This window comes from Acanthaster planci, linkage group LG11, assembly GCF_054643075.1.
Source record: "Acanthaster planci isolate LZ-2023a linkage group LG11, COTS_SCS, whole genome shotgun sequence".
NCBI classification, from domain to species: domain Eukaryota; kingdom Metazoa; phylum Echinodermata; class Asteroidea; order Valvatida; family Acanthasteridae; genus Acanthaster; species Acanthaster planci.
In genome coordinates, this window is record NC_141787.1 from 817,113 (window position 1) to 834,901 (window position 17,789).

A 17,789-nucleotide genomic window follows, 5' to 3' on the forward strand; every position below is an offset into this window, starting at 1 on the left:
TTTTTCATCTCCTGAATGTGTTGATTGAATGCGAATTTCTCTGAAAAATTCACCATGTGGTGCTCAAACACTTAACATGATTGTGGTTGAATTCACAGCAGTACTAAGTCTTGGATAAAACATTCTTAGCTGTGGTTCCGAGCAAAACCGGGCACCACACGATGCACACAAAGTTAGTTACAATGTAGCTTGTTGATAGAGGGTATTTCGTCCTTGAACGATTTTGGTATCACGTCTATCTCATGGTTGGTACACATCAAAAGTGGGCACTGCCACGAACATGGCTAATGCTACCTGCACGGCACTGACTGTTTGGGTAAGTCAGATATTCGTATTACGGTACGTGCACAAGGTTACGTGGTCAGTTTCCTGTAGCACATGGGCGTGTCAAAATTGCGATTTGGCGGAAATATTTTAGGCAAAATCGGAATGGTAGAAACGAAGGGAAAAAGAGGAAATTTTCCACCAAAATTAGGAGCGTTGAGAGGTCTGTGAAAGGTACAAGTAACATTTAGAGTCACTTCTATCATTTACCTTTCTCTGTGCTATGGTCTTGGAAGTTTTTCTCTTTTCAATTTTAAAAGTTCTCACAATCTGTTGGAAATAAAAACATTATAAAGATCATTACTGTCAAATACCTCAAAACAGTGTGACAATTTTCAACAGTTAATACCTGTCGTTTCTCTCAATCATGTAATTACTCATTCAATTTGATTAGCTTTTTGAGTTGTTATATTGGATATTGGTAGTCTTCCTGATGTCGACCTTTTGAGATTCTTCTCATAATATTCCTACAGTTATATTGATTGCTCTTCGAATATTTAACAGGCTACTGATACCAAAAGTCTGCATTGCTAAGATGACCCTCTGTTTAATTTCCCCAGAAACAATAATAAGCATTATCACATTAGACATGATATAGTAAATAAGAGCAAAAACAAGAGAATGCATGGCGCTAGAAATTTAATAGCAGAGTTTTTCATTGAAATTCTTCAATCTGTGAACAGGGACAGGGTACAAAATGTTCAATGTCACGTCCCTTTTCCAAACTTCATATATTCAGAAGCCTGCATTTCACATTCTGCAAATTCATTTCAGATGGTCACAGCAAATAACAGGCCTACCTTCAGGAGTTTGCCATCATCATTTCTCTTATACTCAATGACTTTCTTTACGTTGCCTTCATGGATAACCTCCCCGTCAGGAATCTGTTGACCTGCATTTAATTGAATGGAACTCAACAACATGTACAGATGTATGACCATTCGGTATGTTTAGGACTTTTTAGGACGGGCTCACCATGCTCACCATGCTTAGTTTAAGTAACTGACATTTAATCAATTCGATATTTGATGAACCAATTCAGGGCTAAACAAGTGTTTTTTCCAGGAAAAAAAGGGGAAAGTGTTAAACACACAATTACGGTAATACATGTATACATGCATGACATGTACAGACGCCAACCTGTGCACAAACCTATAAATAAGAGTATGCAACTGGCATGAATGGTCGGAAAGTTTGAAGAGTTTTCTACGTAAATACCTCAACACTTTTCCAAGTTAAACTGGTGTTTATTACCTTTAGCACCCTGTTCCTATAATAAAGGAATCAAAGTCCACTTTTTTCAAACTAACTGACTTTCAGACCTTTACTTGAAGATCCATAAATTTCTTAATCTTAGTAGCTCTAGTTTAAGTAAATTTTGACAATATTTAAGCAAGAAGACCAGAATTTTCTTACCCAAGTTCGGCAAAAGACGACTACATTATGCCATTTTGACTTATGTCTGGTTCCCCGACCCAAGCCATGGTGGACATACTAAATTTAATTTAAAAAAACCCTTTCATCCAGGTCAAGGAACAGGACTATGGGGTAACGTGGACATCCGGGAGTCTCGCAAAATGACAGGTACTGCGCCGGTGAAAACAGCGACATTGGCGCCATACACATGCACCAGCCAGTCCGTGGATCGTGTTATACAATCTTTCTTTGATCTGTACGTACGCGTGCGCTCGTTGCAGTTGTTTTCACCAGCCACGGTGTGGTTGCTACCCATATTTTTGTGAAACTCCCGGCTGTCCGCGCCTCCCCATATTCACTAATTCGTCTTCGTTCACAGCTCTTCGTCCCTATTTTACCCTATAATTTTCCTCAAAAACCAAAGCCCTGACCTCTTTTCTTTCTGATATGAAAGAGGACATCACCACCAATTCATCTATGATCTTAGCCCCACTTGTGTGGTACGGACTCTCACTCCCGCTCCATCCTTAGCCACACATCCGTATACGCAATTTCATGTCGGCGTATTGAACATTTTCAACGCACCCACTTATCATCGTGGGTGCAATTTCTTTTGCAAACAGACATATCTTATCTGCTGCCCAAGTTTTGGAAGAGCCCGGTACATTTGGTACATGTAATATCTCATGGCTCAGTCCGTGTATTAGATATGTCTTAACATGGAACAGCCGTCGAGACGATGAGGGGTCAAGTGACGCAATGTTTAACAACCTTATTTTAAAGATGGCGACTGTGAGAGCGAGCCCGTGAGATTGAATGGGTGAAGGTAAAAAAACTGCAAAATACCAGAACAACGTGAGTGAAATCCTTCAATAATTGGTTTTTAGAAAGTGGAAAGGTCAAGGATCATTTCCGTTTGAAAAAGAAATTGCGCCCAGCACAAGTGGGTGCGCCGAAAATGTTCCTACGCCAACACGAAATTGCACATACGGATGTGTGGCTAAGGATGGAGCAGGAGTGAGAGTCCGTGCCACACCAGTGGGGCTAACGTTGGGTAGGCCTAGGCCTAGTACTATAACTCGTTTAGAAAAGGTTAGGCTTTACTCTTTGTTTCCTGCCTAGGCTATTGGAACAGCGAGCCACAGGTGCTCTACATGTAACACCGTCATGACCGATAAATTGGACTTTTTAGGTCATGTTAAATGCTTTCACATGGCTAATCGGTAACTGCAGGAAAAATGGCGATGGCACAAAGATATGGAATTCTTTCCGAAAAAAAACACACATTGTTAAGAAATCGGTGGCCTAACTCACCTTGCTCGCCAGCCTCGACCTGATCGGCCCAACTAATCGGCTTATTCCTATCAATTAAACAAGATAAACCAACAGTATTTAGAAATTGAATTGTTAGGAACAGCTTCTTGTTACACTTAGTCTTAAAAATCTGGGAAAATACAAGAAACTCACGTGTCTGCCGTCGGCATATTGCAGGAGACAGCAGGACAGTCACTTCGTCACTTCATGCGTGGAAGCTAATACTTCTAGTAAAGTGCGCGCACTAAGCACTTGCACGCATGCGGAGATATTATTATAGGTTGACAAAATGACGTCACTTTCCTCTACGTTGAAAAAACTGGAAAGAAGTCAAGGTATCGGACCCTCCTGTGTCCTATTTGTACCATGTAGAAATATTAAATGGATCCGGATCTGGATGCGTTTATACTCCAATAAAGCAGGTAAACTGCATCACATTAGAAAGTGTTGGTAACCCGACTAAATAATAGTTGTTGGAGTGACTGGGTTTACTATGCGTTATGATATTATTGTCCAGTTTTGCGGAGTAGTTGTTGACTCCTTACTTAAAAGTGGCTAAGCTAGAAACAGTCCAATGATATACTGCGTTGATATATCGTTCTATACTTTGAACGTGACGGTGCTACTTTCACACTTTGGAAATTTATTGCAGATATTTCCTTTGAGACTCATGATGTTTCTTTAGTTTGCCTAATGCAATGGTTAAACATAAATTGCTTGAAATATAATTTTGCGGATAGAGGGGGCATGTCAGGGCGCCAGTAGATTATCAATTTTATGTCTATGGTTGTTACACTACAGGGCACTGTTCAAAATTCATAAAAATTACCACAGTGCACGCGTAGAGTCGTGACGTTGTTTGCCCAGGTGAGTGTTAAAGGCCAAGAGCTCAGGTTTTCGACTCATTTTTATTCATTTTTTCATAGATATAAAAACGCAAACTTAATTGCAAAAATTACCTTGTTTACCAACGAAGCCTTTTTGCTTCCATTTTGTTTTTCGTGTTAAAATTCCATGCCTTCAGTTTTAATTGATGCCATATTCTAGTTAAAAGAGTTATTAAAGCTTTTGATTACAGGTTTTGCCCTTGCACTGACGTATTTTCATAAAGGCATGGCTCACAGACCTATCTCCCTGACACAAAGCATATGTACATCTTTGGACATTACCAAAAATCTTACTAAAATCAGCTAGTTGTGCTTCCTGAAAAGTTTTCCCAACAAGTTGGCCTGACTCATGTAGGGGCCTACATCAATGACATTTGGACCACTGTTCATTATAAGGGCCAATGAAATCGTTTATAAGATGGGTAAGGAATACTGAACTAAAAGAGAACGGTACGTGCTATGACTTTATTCAAAAAGAGATGTCAACACGTTCTCATTGATTTATTTGATTGAATATCAAATATGTCCGAGAGTAAGTTACGTATGGAAAACAATTCAATTCTAATCTCAAAGAATCAATTCAAGGGTGCCTCGGCGCTGCAAGTCTGTGTATGCCATTAAGGTAACACAGATATAAATATTGGTATTATACACATTTGGGTGTACTTATAATTTTATTATATTCTCTTCCTTTTGAAGGTATTTTGTAGTAAAGTACGCTGGGAAAAATACCCGAGAGCACAGAATTGTGATCTTGTGTATTATTTGTTTCACATGTGTTGACGCCAATTAAGAAACATTTATTATTCTGTACATGAATTTCATGACAACTTTATGAAAGTAATTTTTTTTTAGAAACAAAAATTGCAAAGAACTTTTTCTATTTAATCAGTAAGTGCAATAATTAGTTGCAACGTGCAGGAAAATTCTCTGGCAAATAACCTCTCCATACAAAAAATAGTAATTCAATCACACGACAGACCCTTCACGAAATTATACTATTTAAAAAAATCATCACCTGTTTCTGTTGAAGGACTGATAACTATTTTCTGCGTAAAAACATGTACAGTACATGGACGCTATAAACATGTCCTATTCTCAGAAATATAGACAAATCCCATTAGACTCCATAACTGCAGTGGCATCGCACTCACGCGCACATTTCTCAGCTTGACGCGAGAGTGCATTTGGCAAATTCCGGTTCGTAACTGTGACGTCACTTCAGTTTAAACTGCACATGCACTGCACATAGGGTTCCAGTTACATGCATTGAGCGCCCTTTACATGGAACCGGAAGTTAACACGCAACTTCAGCGATTGTCCAACGGGGGCCCGGGCTGTTTTCCAATACTCCACTTAGGCTCCATCTCAGGGTTTTTGGTTTTTTTTTTTTTTTTACTTCCTGACTTTGAGGTTGCAAGCGCAACACGGTTTGGTAGAGCCACAAAACACCAAGTAAAATGCAAAAGAGCCAAACATTGCAGTACTTCAATTTTAGTCAAATGTTTCAGGACCACATACAATCGGAGAAATATGGAAGAGCTGCGAAGCACCGTGGTCAGAATATCGACAGAATATAAGATTAAATCAGTGCTCTGAAATATATGATTGCCGAGCTTTCGGTAACTGAATACCACGTACAATCGGGGATTGGTTTCCAACACGAAGCCTGAGACGAAGACGAAGTTGAGTATTGGAAAACGGCCCTGCATATCATGGTGCGTCCGCGTTTGTGACGAACTTCACCTACAAATCGGATTGGTCGAAGAGGCATGTTACGCGCGCGTACCACCTGTCCCCGAGCGTTGTGCCATCACAGTAATGGCGTCTAATTCTGGCTGTCGAATTACGGTATAAGAGTGCCCTGTCCTGTCACTAAAGTTAAGAGACTTCATTAAAATTTTCGAACTTCTTCGACAGATCAAATCAAACCTCCGGACTGAAGCTATGCATAGAGTTGAAGACACTGGACCTCATGGTTAGAGAGGTGAAACGGTGGAGTATAACAGCCACTGAAATAATGTGCTGAAGTTCAAACTTCAACACGTTCAGTTTATAGGTCTATCTATGAAACACCTGGTCGATCCTCATAAAATCAAGCTACAAAATAAAGTGCAAGTCCACTTTAGACCAAACTTAAAGTTCTTAAGACTGTAGACAAGTTTTTTACCCTAGATGATCAACTGTAAAGGAAAAAACTAAATTTCCCAAAAGTCTTAATATAATTTTTTTAATTAGAGAAATATTTCCAAGAAAATGAAAAGTACGAATATCTTTCATTCAAGTATGTATAGCAAGTTTCTTTAGCACATTTTGTCTATTCCTTTTTACTTTTCCTAGTTAATACCAGATTAATCTTACATTGTCCCTAGGATTCTTTTTTAAAAAATCTTCACGTAAACACAGGACCTAGCTTGTATGTAAAAACAATTTTACAGATGCTGTATAGTAATTAGGTGCATGTTTCAATAAATGGAAACATTTGACCAACTGCGAAGCCAGTAGCCATAGGAACACTTATTAGACTCCGATACAATGCCAACTTTCAAATGTGTAGGTAGTAACATGCCAATGTTGTGTTTGTCATATCACAATTTTGTTATGCACTCACTATAAGCTGGTCCTTAACCTCTGTAATAATTTTGCAAATCAGTTTTCATTTAAGACAGAGACGTGTTTCATCTTATTTACTACATGTATAACTTTTAAAGAGAGTGAGACAACATGCTATAAGCATGATATGCATGCCGCAAGAAAGCAACACTGTGATTTGTTCCATTTAGCTCAATGCTAAATGCCAAGTGGATCTTGTCAGCTAGTCTTGGAATGTCAGCTATGCACAAGATCATTTCTTCAACAATTAATGAGCAATTATTCAAATTCATATTTTCTTGGGGTGCACCATTCGCTAAACGCTACTTGCTAATCGAAACCAAGAGCGATTCGCAAAGAGCTGCAATATATTTTCAACAAGGATATTAAGTCAGCCACTCCAGGCTTGTCCCCCTCCGATGAAGTGATCTGTTCACCATCTGTCCACTGCAGTGAAATTGCTTTGATTCAGCCTTTTTACTTGCGTCATTCGCAGCGAGTAGCGCGAACAATAGTCAACCTGGAATTTGCTAGTGAGGATCAAATCAGTCAGGTTTGGTACAGAAAAGGCAATGTTAAATACATCGGTACATCTTAACGAACACCATTTTGCCCATAGTATGTGATTGTTCTCCACCCTTGACAAGAAAAGTGACCATATACGACTCGTGATCATGGCCGTCTTGCAGAAGAATCAAGTGAGGCAGCTTGTGTGCTGGCGAAGCAACAAGTTCAAGATCTATCCACCCCATTGAACAGTCTTCCAGGTTCATTGCCTGTACTAATGTCATTTCTGGAAAATAGCGCCCCCACAAATGGCCTGGACCGTCACGCAATGCCAGGTTGCCCTCAAGGAATACAGAACTCAGTCTGGGCATTTCACGTGCAGACAAGATAATGTGTTCAACGTCTGTCCACTCCAATGAACAATTGCTCAGGTTTAGCGTTTTCACGTGTGTCATTCGCTGTAAGTAGTTTGACCATGACTTGACTGATCTACTCAATGTCCTGTTGTCAGAAAGGATCAAGTTATTCATTTCGAACATATCACTTATACACACGGCGATGTGTTCAATGTCTGTACTTTGCAATGAGCAATTGCTCAGATTCAGCGTCTTCACGCGTGTCATTTGCGGCAGGTAGCTCGACCAAGAGTCGGCTGATCCGCCCAATGCTGTGTTGCCCGCAAGAATTAGAGTTTGAAGGCTGGGCATGCCACTTACAGATGATGCAATGTGTTTCATGTCCAAGTTTGTGAGACCACAGCTCACTATTTCAAGTATTTTCAGTCCTGTTAAGCGTTTGATATGAGGGGCCCACTCTTCTGCCACGCCCCCTGATGTATCATTTCCATTTATACATAGTTTGGTCAGGGTTTTGTTATCTTTTAGTGCCATCATCATGTTTTTGAGAACGCCATTCTCCAAATAGCATTCAGTTAGCTGCAGATCCGTGAGGTTTTTCATGTAACCTAAGGCGGTAATTAAACCGCGGACTGAAGATACATCAGAAACAAAAACAGACTTGAGATTTGATAATTGCTCCGTATTGTTGTTTGACGTACAAATGACTTCAAACAGGTACTTAAAACTGCAGGAATCAACACTGTTTCTTACATCGATGCATGGTGGTATGGTGAAGTCGCTTGTGAGCCACTCTGGAGCCTTGCTTGACTGGCTCTCAAAAAAGCAACCTCGGCTGATCGCTTGTACAACATTTGACTGAAAGTTGGGTTGATTATGGTAAGCATTTGTAGAACGTTCAAGCAGTTTTACAATGGTAACCATACAGCCCTCATTGTCACCACAACAAAAGCGGAAGAGGTACTCGCTTGAAACTACGCCGTCCATTGTGGAACACAGACCCTTCAAAATACTCTTACATCGGGTTTTCTTGAACACTCGGCGATTTAAGTCCTGCAAGTATTTCGCAGCACAGTACTCCTGCATTGTCCTGTGTATAAACTGGATGCTGGTGTGGTATTTTTGTTTTCTATAAACCCTCTGCCGGTTTACAATGCCTGCCTTAATTGCCAAACCGAGTGCATTTTGTTCAAACTCGTTATCTCGAAATGAGAATTTCCGGTCGGCAGCTTGAAGTCCATGCAACGCAGTCTTTCCAATTGCAATCAATGCCTTTTTAACATCTTTCCCAGACACATTTGCCTTTCTTCTGAACATATTGTCCACCGCCTCAGTGTAGAGGCGTGACATTGTTTCTGGAAGTTGTTTATTCTCCTCCCACAATAAGCACATCAAAAGAAGGAGCATTGGAATCTTGGCCAGATCGCGCAGTGTGCTGGAATTGTAGATAGTTTTGATGAATGCTTCGGCATCACCTGGTGTGTTTTGATGATATTTGCGAGCATACTCTTTGACGTCATTTTGTTCAAACCCCACGACCTCAAAGTCTTTGCCATGATACTGAACAAGGGATTCTGATTTCAGTATATCAAGGTACGAAGGGCGGGTTGAAACACAGATGAAACAATCTCGGTATTTTGTTCTGTTCAAAGCTTTTAGGATGGAACCGAATTTGACTGGATCGAGTGATCTGGAACTCATTTCATCAAACCCATCCAAAAGTATCAAGACCTCGTTTGAGTTTTCTAGAATGAATTGATCAATATTTTCTTTGGATATTCCGGAATCTTTGTCAAGGAGTTGATCAACAACCACATCATCGAGATCTGAAGTTTGGTCTACGGCACACATTTTCAATGATATGACAAGTTTAAATTTCTGTAGCTCTTCGCTCATCCCTTCAGCCCAGTCGTATGCAATCTTGTCAAAAATAGTCGACTTCCCTATTCCATCATGGCCAACAAAAATGAGCCGTTTGATAAGATTCCCCGTTTCTGTATTCTGTCTGAATATTTTAGCATAGTCGGTGGAATTTATAATTTGTACCCTTTCCTGGCATTTGCCTAATGGATCTGGTACCTTTTCCCGCGTCCTTAATTGCACTGTGGCGTATCCAACAGTATGCATCTGATCATCAACCTTTGAAATCAACTGTACATAACTACCTGTTGACATATACAGTTTCTTTAAAATATTCCTGAGCTTACTGCCGATGTCCTGACACAAGTCACTTGACCCAGGATGTTTGTCTGGTTCCTTTCCAAGCTGATGTTTCGTTGCATGCATGCCTGTTGAGATAAAATATAGGCAAGTGTGTTGATTTTGTAAATGACCAAGGGCAGATATATAGGTTCTTGGGGAGTTACAGACGATTATCTCCCCCACTACGTTCACGTGCCAATTGCATTAAACAGAAGATTACAGGAATGACATCGAGATCATCACTGTTCTGTTAACTTAGACCTAAAGGTACGAGAATGAAATACGTGAAGCGATAGTCCGTCCATAATTGTGAAACTGTATATATGTATTGGGAAATCCTCCCAAGCAGGATGGTTGTGTGCACCTCTGCTGAGGGGATATTACCGGGTATCTTTGATGCCAAGTCAGCTCGGCCCGCTTCTTGTAAAGCCTCTCTTAAGTTTTGGACAGCTTTTTCGGGGTTGTCTTGCTTTTCCCACCAGGCTTCTAACATCTTAAACTTCTGCTGAGGTGAGTCTTCCCCGTCGTTACGTACGAATGTCTCAATATCATCAGGTGAGAATCCCAAATTGATGGCAAGGTACTTCCATTCTTCGCGAAGTTTCCGCGCTAATCTCAACAGGTATCCACTTCCCACCTGCTCGGCTGAAATGCCATAAAAATAAATGATTTGTATAAATACAGTATTTTACTGTGTTAGATAAGCTCCTTAAATGTATTAAAATTTTCCCCAAAAAAATTAACAAATTCCTTTTGTTCAGAAGTGCCGTTGATGTATACCGGTAACTGCTCAATGAGGGAGGAATTTGTAATCTATAGGTGGGGCTACAGCAACTACCCTTTCACCACCAGAAATAGTTTAATCTTAGTGCCTACCAACGACATGGGATCAGTAATGTCAGTGGTCCTATGTACAGATACAAAGGCCGTAACTATCACAGTCTTTGCATGTACTCAGGCCTACCTGATGCAGATGATGTGGAGGGTGCCTGAGCATCCTGTTGAGGCATGGCAGGTGTATCGACAGGTCTCTCCGGATCTTGCTCAGAGTGGGTATTACTGGATTCAGAATTTTTCTCTTCAGTGTGGACGGGGCCTGAAAACAGATATATGACCCGTTGTAGAAAGAGACAGACTGACAATGAATAGGTATTGTGGACATGAAAAGATGTCATTCCTCCACAAAATTGTTACTTAAAGATATCCTCAAAGGCTTACCTGGCGGTGACAAGGCCAGCTAAATTAACTACCAGATAAATGACGGAAAATGAGTACCCAAAAAAATCTTGGACGAGGATTGCCTTGTTCATGTATCCATCTATTTCCACTCCTCATTTCAACTTAAAAAACTGTGTACCTTTTTTTCCTCCACCCAGAAGGCCATCAGTTGACAGACGGAGTAAAATATTCTCGTCTTGTTGCACACCACAGTCGTTAAGTGTCAGCAAGTCACATAGCTGCCGAAAAAATTGGAAAAACCAGCCCATAAAACACAAGTCTTCAAAGTATTGACTAGGACTACGGTGCAGAGTTTTATTTTGAAACGAGCAGATTTGATTAGAAGTAAATATATATTACATAAATGCTGCATGGAAATCTTAGAATATTTCTTTGCAAGATTCAGTTAATTACAATGAGTTTAAATGAATGTTTTCAAAATGTCAAAATCTCATTTTCTGCTAGCCCGTGGTAAGTTCAAGTATTTTACCTGAAAAGTACGCCAATTTCGTCTGATAATGAGACGCTGGAGGTGAGGTTGGACACCAATCTTCTTTCCTATCGATAATTTCAAAGATGAAATGGTTGTTTCAGGATCCAACTGGAAGCAAAGTGTCTTGGGCCCACGAAGGAGAGGATTCCTGACAAATATCTGCAACTGCTGTTTCCCATATCTGATACTGTACATAAAAAGAAATCTCTAAGGATACAAATGATTTGAACTGAATTTCAACGAAGTCACCAAACGGCAAATCGATAAAAACTTGATTTACATACCAAGATAATTACATTAATTTAGATGACGCAGGAGGACAGCACTATTAAATATTTTACCAAAAGTTGTGAAGTCTATCTGTGTCACTAGAATGTTCCCTTTTCAGTTTCTGTTCCTCAGTTGTTGACGAGCCATTCTCTTGCCTCTCCTTCTTTGCACTTATTTCGTCACGTTCCTCTGGCTTGGCCCTTTGTACTTCGTCCCCGGATTGGCAAACTATAGATGAAATCAGAAAGCGTTCAAAGCGTATGGTTAATGAGATATTGTGAGCTATTAATTTCCAAGAATAGTAAGTGGGAATGGTGTTTTTTTATGTATCTGGAAATTGGCAGATGTGTAGGATTAGATATCATTCAGAAATATCGCAATCAGCAGTGCGCTCTCGCTTACCAGGTATGTTTTGAGCCGAGTCAGTAAGCCCTGCTGTCTCCAGTGCTCGTCTCAGCTTCTGAGATGCTTCGTCTTGATTTGTCATCTTCTCCCACCAGGTAAGCAGTACCTTGTGACTTGCTTCAGATGTACCTTCAGTGGTAGATTGGATCTCTGCGATTTGTGTATCCTCGTATCCCAGGTGTTTCGCCAGTTCCTTCCATGATGATTGAACTTTCAAGGACAGGTTCTGAAGGTACTCTTCACAGAATGATGATTTGTCTACAAACAGTGGTTTTTATCACCATAGCATTTGTAATAGTGCATCTTGCTCTAATAAAGCCGCACATCCTAGTCCCCCCTGGAGCAGGGTGGTAGGGCTATCACCATGACCTATTGTGAGGGGATTTAATTCCGATACACGGACCACCCCGAAGACAAGTTCCAATTGCACTACTGTCAAATACTCTCTTTTACAGTACTATTCTTGATTATATTGAATACACATATAAGCTCCTAGCGTTGGTGGAGCTGACTTCATTCTTGGTACGCAATAGGCAAAGGATACCCTCTAGAGAACAGTAATTTTTTCTCCAACTCCATTTTAATGTTAGGGTCCATTTTAGTGAACGTGAAGTTGACCCACCCACGTTTCGGTACGATAGACTCATTCACTCTGCACACAAGTATTTTTTAAAGCTTCAAACCCTATTGGGACATTACCAAGTTATGTAGTTGTAAAAGGCATGCACATAAATGTCAAAACCGTATCGACTCCTGACAAAATCTGATCATTTGGAATCCATAAACCAAACATTGTTTAACTTCACACATGTACCTTTTGGGCTATCTTGGCCCGGGTCATCTGTTGAGACACGGAGTGAGATGATTTTGTCTTTGTCAACACCATTTTCTTGAAGTGTGAGCAAATCACAAAGCTAATAAAGAATTTAAAAAAAAACAGTTTGAGGTAAATTGCGCATTCGCATATTTCTAACTCAACACATCAAAACGTAGGTCTGCATTGTCATTACCTGAAAATTTTCTCGGATGTGCAGACGCTGGTGTTTGGGCTGGACTCCAAACTTCTTGTGTATTAACTCTTTTAAGGATGAAACGGGTGTCTCTGGATCCAGTTCAAAACAAATTTCCTTTGCTACATGTAGGGGGTGAGTCCGGACACAGACCAGCAGCTTCTGTTTTGCGCTGATAACGACACTACAATGAAAATAAATGGAAAATGGTGCACTTTCAGTAACTACACGGGTCTTCTGTAGTGAGAGGTAATCTTTAATATCAGGGCAAAAAAGAGAAGCGTCGTTCACGTTACAATGAGTTTTGTTTCGGGAAGAAATCTTGAAATTCTGGTATTGTGGCAAATGTCATGACAATGCATACACATCAGCATTAATATTAAAACGCTTTGAAGAATGATGAACTGCAGACAGAAAACCAAAACATGAAGTGTTTACCTTTCTGTTACAAGTTTTCTCTTCGACTTTCTAGCAGTTAACGATGATGGCGGTTGATCATTGCCACCTTGACGATGGTGAGAAGATGACCTCCTGTACGGAATCGCTGTCAGGAAAGCTTCCTTTCTACTTCTCCGGACTTTTTTTCTTCTGGTTACAAGTTTGGCATTGGAATGGTCGTACACGACGGCCGTTGCCTTATTGTCTTCATCTAATTGCTGAATCGTCTTTTGAGGCATCTTAGCAATCGGGGCGCCGCATAAGTGGAAGAAACCTGAATTCATACGGTAAATCTGAATGTCATTTAATTCTTATCAAAGGCTCAATACAAAAGAGCTGAGGTTGAGTAGAAATGCATTTCTTCATTACAGAATGAAATATGTCCGGTTTAGGACGAAACGTGGAACTACTTAATAAGATGACACGTTATGTAAAAACTTTGAAGCAGATAAGTTGTCTGACAAAGAATGAGGAAATGCTGGCCGAGGAAGAACGAAAAGAAAATAGCGAACCTATCATTAACACCATGTTGAAAATGATCCCACAAAATAAGAAAAAAATTACTTTTCCAGCCGAGATACTCAATATGTTATCATGGATATAGCTGTACCAGAAAAATGACTTCCTCATACGCGAAACCATGCATCTGAAATTCTCCAAATGTGAGGCGTGGCAATCGACTGGATCTGGCATCTAGAGATTTCGTCATAGTTTGAACACGTTGAAATCAGAGTGATAACAAAATCTCATTAATAAAATCCACAGATCCGATAAGAAACAATGGACCATCAGTGGCAATGAAAGGCCGAGATGCCACACAAGCAGCGTCTCATCCAAGGCATAGACTCTCATTAAAACAAGGGTATCAGCTGCAAAAAGGGAAACTTTATCCCAACGGTGGCGTTGAATTCACCCGTTCTTATAATTAAATCGTCGTTTTCAAGTTATCAAAGTGGTTCTGTTCATACACACTCTCCCGCTACTTGTGCATTTGAGCAGACACTGCTGCAGTACATTTATTCTTGGTATAAGTCCAAAATGGAAAATTACATTCCAAGTCATCACACGGGAAAGCCCGACTTTCTCGACCAACCATTTCCGCTTTGAATATTACCCCCCCCGTACATTGTACATCAGGTATGATCTTTGTTTTAAAAAGAGCTATAAACCCAAATACGCTGGTGGTATCAGTGTATTAGCCAGAGTGTAATTTCTATTATGCTGTAATTAACAAAAGGCCTGTAGCCTGCTATTAGCACACGTGACACGTTACTGCGGCTGAAGCAGAGACTAAACAGCCAGACTACTATGAGGCAAGTCAAAGGTCATGCACAAGGCATCGAACAACACGAATGCAGAGCCACAGTTTACAGCATGTCAGGTGTGTTTCAGCCACGCATTTAGTTTATGTGCATGTGCACTAATCCACTAAATGCATATAACCCAAATTATCATGGCTACACTGCTGCGAAGTTTGATCCTTTGAAATAATCGGTCAACATCACTCTCGGGTTACGCTGTTTCCCTTTTGTTTCCATACTGACGAAAAATTTTATTTAAATCCCGAAAGTCCCTTTTGCCAACCCCGAAACAGCAATTTGCTACCGTAAATTTGTGTCAGTCCGTGTCATGTAGGTCTAAGAGGCCTACAATAAAAAGGTTTTCACGTTTGCTGGAAGTTCCCTAAACTGCCTTAAACTGCTGACGATGAAGGGTGTCATGGACATAATGATAACTTGAATCATGGAAAAAGGAAACTGTGATGGAAACACTGAGAAAGATTGATTAATTTTTAAATTGGAGAACTGTACGTTATTGTACTTACAATCGCAGGGACCTATTGATTTTTCTGTCAACTTTGATTTTTATCCACAAAGCTGACAAAGCTTTTCCATGCATTTGAAATGGGGACTCACTGCAGAATACCTGGTGAAAGCGAAACCGTGATGTAACTGAAAAATTATAAAGGGCTGTTACAGTGAGGTATATTTAAGCTTCAAATTTGCCGGGGCTGATTTGTGGTTCAAAGAGTGATTTAATTTTTTTTTTTACATCAGATATTACATAAATGTGCAATTTAACTTATATTCAGTATAGAATTTGTTGATTAAAAATGAAACATAATTTTAAAATAATATTATTCTCAAGCTTTAAAACGTTTTGAAGTACAAGACGAATATGATTATCAAGACCCCGGCCCATGTACAAATGCTGATGTGACCCTTTTAGAAGTTTTAGAATCCGGCAAAAGTGTTGGTGCAATATTTGCGCAAAAAAATAAAAATATATACAATTTCTCGTTCCGTCCTTTGCTGTAAACCACTCTTTTCACTTGCACGGCTTTGATAATGTGTCTCACCATTTGAAAAATTCGTGCAAATTCGTAAGGGTAAATAGCAGCACAAATCTTACACATATAAACATCGATGTACATCGTCTGCTTGAATTCTGCAGGCAGACATCCTATCAGTCAACATGTGGCACGCTAGAAAGCAACATGCAAGCCAAGTCAATGGAGTTCAAGTGAAACATACATGTACATGTACTACACGGTGTGTTTGTTGACAACAATCTCGCCTTGTGTTGGACCTACATCTGAGACGACGGCGCCCAAAACATTGCTACCCAGGGTAGTTCGCTCAAAAGGAGGAAATAAAGTTGCACTACGAACACTTACTAAGGCCGATCTACGGACAAGCCCCCTTCCACTGATAGGTAAATTATGACGGTCTCTTGAAGAACCGTAGCTCGCCTGACAGGACAGGGAAGGCTCCTCTCACTCTACGGCTGAAACGAGGGTAGGCGCGGTGCCTGGTGACGTTCTCACAATATATAACATGTATAAATCAATCCGCCCTATTCTTGCGATAAAGTACTGTACATTGTAGTGTTCTTTATTGTGTGAACTGTGACCATAAACATGTGTAAAATATTGTTTACAGGTCTATTTTTTATGCGGAAGAACTTACATGTAGCAACTATTGAATTGAAGAGTGACAACGTCATACAAAACTAGTCTCCAATGCTTACCACGTAGGCCTAATGGCAACTTGCAACCAAGAAAATGTTCAATCCTACAACATCACACTTCCTCGACCAGTCATTTCCGCTTAGGTTATTACCTCCGAAAACAAAGTAATTCACTGCTGCACATAAACCACTCAGTGGAATCGTGCCCGGGGGGGGGGTGTACCACAGACAATCGACACATCAATTGTTACCTTCCATATATTTAGAGTGCGGACTTTGCCTTGTTCTCGTGCAGTTAACACCGTTCTCTTGGACTGTCGACACTTTTTTCAGCTGAATAAATGACATTGCAACTGAACTCATTCAACAGACTGAATGGCTCTGTGCAGTTATTCAAATTACCATGCCCAGCGCAGAAATACAGGTCCCTTCATCGTGGGTCGCTTGTTTGGTGGCATAGATTGATGAACACTGTATTGCGTCCTGGTGGTCGTACAATAATTGGTTAGCTTGCCGCGGCCTTCAGCTTGTTGGCGGGTAATGCACATGTACTTCAATTTAAAAAAATATGTATATATTTTTGGTGGGCGTAGTAACTTTATCTCTGGACGTCAGCGATTGTGTACATGGCAAGTAAACAGGCTCTAAAATATTCAACGGTTTTGTCTTAGGCCTAATCATAGGTCCAATCATACTTCTAAGTGTGTAATCAATTATCTGCTCTCCTAACCCCGTTGTTGCCTCTTCTTTATTTGTAACCTCATTTTGTGTTGGCATTCATGCAACTTGATGCTAAATATACAATCAATCACCAACACAGCACAACGGCGAAAACCTGACATCCACAGCATAATGCGCTTTCTTCGGCACAACGTTGGCACACAAATCAACCACAACAGTATATGTACATGGTAATTGGCAAGCCGATTAAATACAAATTGTAGGCCCTACACTTAATGAAGTCGAAGTCAGCCTTACATCGCAACGTGACGTCAAATATACAAACCAATCGCTAACGTTGGCAAACGTACGGCTGGCACGCCGACCTCAAAATGCAAACCGTACGCTAACGTCTGCGCAACGTCAGCACTCTCGATCAAATAATTCAACCAATCACCAACATCGACACACCGTTGGAAGGCCGACGTCAGAATGATGTTTGACCAACCTCATTCTCATGGGTACAATCTTGCCGCACCATGTTGGTTCCCACCATGCCTTGCCTGATCTAACCCCTGGTATTGTGTAATTTAAATATCCATTATTTGGGATATTTAAATTAAGATTTTAGTCGGCGTGGTTATGTGCGACACAGATTTACGCGTGCATGGCGTGCAAGAGAATACCATAGACATCGGAAGAACAAATACGGGCGATTCAGAATAAT

At 40.4% G+C, this 17,789-nt stretch overlaps 2 protein-coding genes across 9 annotated transcripts; both read right to left on the bottom strand.

Annotated features, from left to right (window-relative positions):
• Window positions 1-456: 456 nt before the first annotated feature.
• On the bottom strand, window positions 457-3,344 carry eif3g (eukaryotic translation initiation factor 3 subunit G). Its single transcript, XM_087143371.1, has 4 exons — window positions 3,208-3,344; window positions 3,055-3,101; window positions 1,125-1,216; window positions 457-594 (listed from the first exon to the last, which is right to left on the bottom strand). The coding sequence occupies exons 1-4, from the start codon at window positions 3,222-3,224 to the stop codon at window positions 472-474; spliced, it is 279 nt and encodes a 92-aa protein (XP_086999497.1). The 5' UTR covers window positions 3,225-3,344; the 3' UTR covers window positions 457-471.
• Window positions 3,345-5,315: 1,971 nt separating this feature from the next.
• LOC110975822 (uncharacterized) lies at window positions 5,316-17,587 on the bottom strand. Of its 8 annotated transcripts, none has more exons than XM_087143370.1 (11): window positions 17,571-17,587; window positions 13,433-13,706; window positions 12,995-13,178; window positions 12,799-12,898; window positions 11,982-12,242; window positions 11,651-11,807; window positions 11,307-11,496; window positions 10,956-11,055; window positions 10,563-10,694; window positions 9,983-10,243; window positions 5,316-9,684 (listed from the first exon to the last, which is right to left on the bottom strand). In XM_087143370.1, exons 2-11 carry the CDS (start codon window positions 13,669-13,671, stop codon window positions 7,109-7,111), a joined length of 4,200 nt encoding a protein of 1,399 aa, XP_086999496.1. In that variant the 5' UTR covers window positions 13,672-13,706; window positions 17,571-17,587; the 3' UTR covers window positions 5,316-7,108. The 8 variants fall into 8 exon arrangements, with proteins under 8 accessions (XP_086999496.1, XP_022084322.2, XP_022084321.2 ...); XM_022228630.2 differs by lacking the exon at window positions 17,571-17,587 and adding an exon at window positions 16,654-16,793 and having other exon boundaries at window positions 11,982-12,221; XM_022228629.2 differs by lacking the exon at window positions 17,571-17,587 and adding an exon at window positions 16,654-16,793.
• Between the last annotated feature and the right edge of the window lie 202 nt (window positions 17,588-17,789).